The 6,784-nt window shown below is 44.5% G+C and overlaps 1 protein-coding gene across 15 annotated transcripts in view; it reads right to left on the reverse strand.

Moving 5' to 3' along the window:
* Nucleotides 1–6,784, reverse strand: part of ATXN7L1 (ataxin 7 like 1) — a 282,375-nt gene that overhangs the window by 15,012 nt on the left and 260,579 nt on the right. For all 15 annotated transcript variants that reach the window (XR_001886125.1, XM_017874663.1, XM_017874662.1 and 12 more), the window contains one exon: nucleotides 3,166–3,358. Coding sequence is in view for 14 of the 15 variants with exons in the window: in XM_017874663.1 (XP_017730152.1) it covers nucleotides 3,166–3,358 (193 nt within the window). In the remaining variant the exon portion in view is untranslated. The remainder of the gene's footprint in view (nucleotides 1–3,165; nucleotides 3,359–6,784) is intronic.

Below are 6,784 nucleotides of genomic sequence, written 5' to 3' on the forward strand. Positions count from 1 at the left end.
AAAAAAAAAAAAAAAAAAAAAAAAGGAAACAACCAGCACCCAGGGTGACTTTTCAGGACCATCTGTCCTATTATCAGCCACATTTTCTCAAGGAACTTGGTGGTTCCCTGTTTCTCATGATAGTAATGGGAACTGCTTGTGCTAGTGTCCCAGGTCCCACCTTTCCTATCTGATGTCAACAGAGCCACTTTGCTTCCAGCCAGGCTAAATGCCTTCCTTTCCCAGTCTCGACCCCATTTCTGCCTCCAATCAGTCTTTGTAGGCTGTCCTGGGACACAGCACCACCTTGAAGCTTTTGCTCCTGCTGTTCCTTCTCCCTGTTGTCTCCTTTCTTCTTCTTTTTGTCAATCCCAATTCCCCACTCTCTCTCCCGGTTCCCTTATCAAGACTCATTTCTAGTGGCTCTCATCTGAATGATCTTCCCACTGTGAATTCCCATGGCACACCCATTGCCTGCTTTATTCCATTTTGCCTTGGACTCATGACATGGCTGTTTTACGTTATACACAGGATGCCTACATACCTGATTCGACTATCAGTGTATAGACAGGAGTGCCCATTCTCTTCCTTCTCCTTAGTATGAGGATAGTAGGCATTTGGGCTAACAAATAGATTGGGGAGACAGGGATCCACAAAATGTTTAAAGCACACTATCCCTCTTAAAATATGTGGATGAAATATCGGCATTCAGATGTTTAATAAACATTTGATTATGATGTTAGGACAACCGGAAGGCTCTCAGACAGAAATGCAAGAAGCAGCCTCAGAGAAGGTGACATTTGGCTGGTTTAGGGCTCAGGCGAGTCTGCAAATGACTCTATAATTCAAAAGCAGCTCTCCCCCTTCCTCCAGGCCTCCCAGCAGCTCCCTGGCCTCTCTCCCAGACACAGGGCTGGATTGGCACTCATTGCACAAACCCGTCCTGGAACCAGACTTTGGAACAGTTCTCAGGAGGAAATGTAAGACCTTCCCTTTGTTCTGTTTCTATTGGTGTTTTGGGGGTTTTCGCATTAAAATCTTGTCACCCATCAAATCTGGTACTGCTGATGAAAAACACTTTTCTGCACCTTCATGTTAAGTGCTTACTGACCAAGCAAGAAAACATACAAAGGGCATTTTCCGACATAGAAGCTGGTCTCCGGCAGCATGTGGGAGCTCTTCCAGGTCTAGACATCATTTCTTCCCCCATCCCAATTGCTAAAGATGCACCGAGCAAGCATTCATTACAAACAATGATTTAATGTATCAACTGGCTATGAGAGAAAGGACAAAGCAAAGACACAAATCTGTGGCCTTTTCCATTTAAATCAGCAAAACATTAAGGGCACACAGCTGCGCCACATCCCGAGTTCAGCTCATCCACTGTAGCCTGGCCGGTTGTCATCTGGACAAATGTCTTGATGTGCTCCAGAGTCTGGCCTTTTGGCAGAGCCTCGTATTTCTTTCAGACTCAGGAGCTGGAGGCACCGTTTTGTCTTTGCTACCTGTGTATCTGATTCCGTACAGATGCGAGGCTAGGCCCTGAGAAGTTCCAGTTCCCGGCTGGCACGTTACGCCTCCAGCAGAGCTGCAGATCCTCACTGCGTGGGCCACTGTGGCAGACCCTACTGGTTGCCAACCTCACCAACTACCACCCACTCCCACCTCTGTCTTTTCCTTGCAAACAGAACCACACTTTTATTTTGATATCTGACACAGAGCAGTAATCAAGCGGGTCTCCTCCCAGAACCTTGGGATGAATCATGGCTGGTTCCTCCTGCGTCACTGCAACCCCTTCCTTCTCTGCTGCCAATTGATCTAGGGATGGGCATGTGACCCATTTCTGGTAGATATAAGGGGAATCTGCTGGGGTTTTCATAGGGAGATATTCTTTCCTAACATAAGGCAGCATCTTGGAAGAAGACCCCTTTTCTGTTTGTCCCTTTCCAACTTGAGTAGCACACCACTGGGTGAGGATGAAATGTCAGAGCTGCAGCTGATGGACTGGGACCATGCGTGAAAGGTAGAGGGAGTTGTAGAGGTTGTCCCTCAGCTCCATGACATCGTGGAGAAGCTGAACCAAGCTTGGGAGCACCTGCCTCTACACTCCCTGCTATGTGATATAATTAAATGACCTTAGCGCTTGTGCCAGATGAGTTGAATGTTCTACTTCTGGCAGTCAAAGGCATCCTTAATCGTCCCTGACTATTTTCTGTACTAATCAAGAGGCAAAGTCTCAGGCTGATGGTGAGCCACAGGTAAGCATCATCCCCAGGAAAGAAAGTGAACTCGGCCTTCATTCATGACACGGAGAGGAAGGAAGAGGGATTCACTTGATCTTGATGTGGGCCAGGATGGATTTCACTTACACAGTCTAGAGACAGAGCTGATCCTGCAGGACTCAGGCTGGCACCAGAGTAAACTACCACGGGGTGTCATGTTCTAGGCCCCTGCATTCGGCTCTGCAATGGCAGCACCAGGCAGTCCCTTTTAAGGTGCTCGTACGCAAACAATAAACAAGCCTCCAGCAGATGCCTCCTGTTTTCCACCTTAGTTTCCATGACTTTTTGAACTGTCAGCGTGCACTCATTCAAGGAAGGGGAAAGAAAGTGCCCTTTTTACTAATCAGCAATCATGGTGACCTGAAATGCTTCTTCTTTCCTTCAACACACACACACGCTCAGTTCTGGTGCCATATGGTCACACAACAGTAATACTTAGAACCAACAGGGGAGAATACCAACAAGGGCTGACCCCTGACACGCTGCTAAGACAGACGGTTTCCAGAACAGGTGAACCGAGCTAACTCTAGACATCAGAGGCTCCGTTTTTAGATGGACAAGGCCAGAGGATCAGCTCCTGAGTGCACTTATAGAAACACTATTTCTCAAGCATGCCTGCTTCAAGGTGGGCCGTAAATACTCAGGATTATCCATTCTTCCCCCTTTTTTCTTTTTAGTAGTATGTGGAAGTACTCAGGATTATAATCAGCTGGGAGCCCGTTCCTTTCCTTTTGTAATGTTCAAGGGTATTTCTAAGGCAATCGTTAAAACTCACGGTAAGTGTTTTTGTAAAACACTGCACAGGCAGCCTTGCCTTAGGAAGGATCATGCCTTTGGTATGATCACCTAAGTGTCTGCAAAGCACAGGCGAAGAACGCACAGTAAGGAACAGAAGGAGGCCTACCGCAAGAGGTCTGGGATGGTGCGTGGAGAACTGACAGTCTAGCTTCTCGGATTCGTCGGCTCCGTCCATCTCCCCTTCATCACTGGACAGTCGGCTGGCGAGGTCACCTCCAACTGGTGGGAGTGGGGGCTCTGGAGTGTGGCCGCTATGATTCGAAGACGCGCTGCTGCTTATGCTATTTGCAGATGGTGGTCTAAGGGCAAGAGGGGAGAACAAAGAAAATAAAACAAATAAACCTTTTCTGAGGTGACAAGATCCACCCAGTTTAATGGTGCTCAGGAAATAGCCTGTTAATGGCCAGGTGCCATGGCTCACACCTGTAATCCTGGCACTTTGGGAGGCTGAGGCGGGCAGATGACGAGGTCAGGAGATTGAGACCATCCTCGCCAACATGGTGAAACCCCGTCTCTACTAAAATACAAAAAACTAGCCAGGTGTGGTGGCGCATGCCTGTAGTCCCAGTTACTCAGGAGGCTGAGGCAGGGGAATCGCTTGAACCCGGGAGGCGGAGGTTGCAGTGAACTGAGATTGTGCCACTGTACTCCAGCCTGGGTGACAGAGCAAGACTCTGTCTCAAAAAAAAAAAAAAAGAAAGAAAACGAAAACAGCTTGATTAGCCTCGCCAGTACCTCAGGGAGGGCACGTCGCTGGTGACTTTGCATAAGGGAAAACTACCAAGGCTGAAGGGTTTGCAGTGACCAGCTCTCTCCAGTGACCCAGTCAAGTTCTGCGCCAGTTGCTGTCCCTGGGGCAGATGACAGAAATGATGGGAAAGCCCAACAGTGTAAGTGGAACATCAGATATGGGAACATGACAAAGTGAATCGAACCTACACCAGTCTTCTATGAATTCAGTTACAAGTATTCACCCATTTGTGACAAAGTGAATGGAACCTACACCAGTCTTCTATGAATTCAGTTACAAGTATTCACCGATTCGTGACAAAGTGAATTGAACCTACACCACTCTTCTATGAATTCAGTTACAAGTATTCACCCATTTGCAGGTAGGTAAGCTGTACTTGCCATACAATTGCTTTCCTTTTAAAGTGGAAACTGACAGGAAGATCAACCAGGTAAACAAGATCAGGGCAATCACCAAAAATATCAGTAATGAAGAAACACAGTCCTATGCGTATGTTCTTTGATACAAAGCTATGATTTTAGGAAACTGTTGTTATACTGGCATGAAAAAGAGTTTTGTCCTGGTGATGGGCCCCTCATTAGTACTTTACTCTGAACCCATGCCTGTCACTTAATATTGAGCTGTGTGTAGTTTAATTGTATTTTCTAAGGATGAGTGTTTCAATTTACATTTTTTATTTATTTACGAGACACTCTCAGTCTGTCACCCAGGCTGGGGTACAGTGGTGTGATCTCTGCTCACTGCAACCTCCACCTCCCAGGTTCAAGCGATTCTCCTGCCTCAGCCTCCCAAGTAGCTGGGATTACAGGTGCCCGCCACCATGCCTGGCTAATTTTTGTATTTTTAGTGGAGACAGGGTTTCACCATGTTGGCCAGGCTGGTTTGCACTCCTGACCTCAGGCGATCTGCCCACCTCAGCCTCCCAAAGTGCTGCGATTACAGGCGTGAGCCACCGCGCACGGCTTCAATTTACTTTTTGACAAGCCCTTTTACGCACTGTGGAGCATGACTGGTTCACAGTAGGTGCTAAAGAGAAATTTTTTTCAGTGAACGAATGAATGAATTCCATGTGTGTATAAAACAACCCAACAGATGTCATCTTAATTATGGTTAAGCTTACAAAAAGCAATGTCACAATAAGAGGTAGAATTATCTGCTTCTTAGGCAGTAAAAAACAAAACAACACAAGGCAAAACCAAAATCAATTACATCCACATTAGCAGAAGAGTTAGATAAGGAATAGTCACAGTTAACTGTTACTAGTTTTTGCGACTTCTCCATTTCCATCAGGTGATTGAGCAGGGAGAGGTGACAAAAATAGGGAGAAAAAGAAGGAGAAAAAAAGATTGTCTTTCTGCTTTCTGCTTCGAAAGTTGCTCCTTCAAGTCTCACGAAGCAGCACTGCTGATCTGTCACCCTTCTCTCTTATTTTCACCCTGGATATTTGTTGCTTTGAAATCTTTTCAGGTCTCCAATACTTGAACTTAAAACAGATTCCAAAAGTATAGTCACTTAAAAACAAAACCACAAACGTGAAAACAACCCAAATGTCCATCAGCAGATGACAAGACAAAATATGGTATATTCATTCAATGGAATATTATGCAAGCCTTAAAAAGGAATGAAATTCTGCTACTATACAAATGACACTTGAAAGCATCATACTAAATGAAATAAGCCAGACATGAAGGACAATTATTGGATGGTTCCACTTATATGAGATATCCAGACAGAAAGTAGAACAAGAGTTATCAGGAGTTGGAAGGACAGGGGGATAGGGAGGGGGTGTTTAGTGGATATACAGCTTCAATTGGAGATGATGAGAAAGTTCTGGAGATGGATGACAGTATAACTACACAACATTGTGAATGTACTTAATGCCACTAGACGCTTAAAAATAGTAAATTTTGCATTATGTATATTTTACTATAAAAACAAAACAAAACAAGGCCATATGTAGTTTTTCAGTGTCATTATAAGAATTCTGTTGGAATGACAATTTATTACGGACTGTCACCTTTCTGTACTATAGAAACAAAGCTGCCATTCATTCTGAGTGTCTACAGGCATCTCCCCAGACGTTCCTCAATGCCTGCTCTTCTGTATCAGGCAGGGCAACAACATTATTGTGTGCTTACGGTTGAAGACCCAAATAATAAAACAATTTAGATAAAGCTAAAACATATAAAATAAAAAACCAGTATCCATAACTCTGCCACCCAAGATCAAGTATTATTAGTATTTTGATTTACATCCTTCCAGACTTTGTTACCATCCACACACATGCAAATGCATCTTAAAGCAAGAACTGGATCACACGATCACCTGGAACATGAAATGTGAGTAGTACATACTATTTTGAGACATGCTTTTTAAAAAACCTAGTGATGTTGTAGAAGTGTTTCCATGTATAGAACAATATCATTTTTAATATTCCCCATAGTATGAATGTATCACAATTTACTTAACAAATCTTCTATTGATGAAGATTTGTTTCCAAACTTTCTAACAGGCTCTCTCTCTATGAAGCCCTCTCCATCATGATAGGTCCTCCTTATCCTGCAGGAGATAGATTAAAAAGGAGCTGGATTTTATTAAGTGTGATAACAGCATCATGGTTATATAGGGAATTGCCTTTCTTTTTATGTATTTATTTTTATTTTTTAGAGACAGGATCTTGCTCTGTCACCCAGGCTGGAGTGCAGTGGCATGATCATGGCTTACTGCAGCCACAAACTCCAGGGCTCAGGGGATCCACCCGCCTCAGCCTTGTGAGTGGCTCGGTCTATAGGCATGTACCACAATTTCTGGTTCATTTAAAAAGTTTTTACAGAGACAGGGTCTGCTTATGTTGCCCAGACTGGTCTCAAACTCGTGGCCTCAAATGATCCTCCTTGCTCGGCCTCCCAAAGTGTTGGGATTGCAGGTGTGAGCCACTGTGCTAGGCCTGTCTTTCTTTCTTTTTTTTTTTTTT

Source organism: Rhinopithecus bieti, unplaced genomic scaffold (genome assembly GCF_001698545.2).
Source record: "Rhinopithecus bieti isolate Rb0 unplaced genomic scaffold, ASM169854v2 scaffold_7414, whole genome shotgun sequence".
Lineage (NCBI taxonomy): Eukaryota > Metazoa > Chordata > Mammalia > Primates > Cercopithecidae > Rhinopithecus > Rhinopithecus bieti.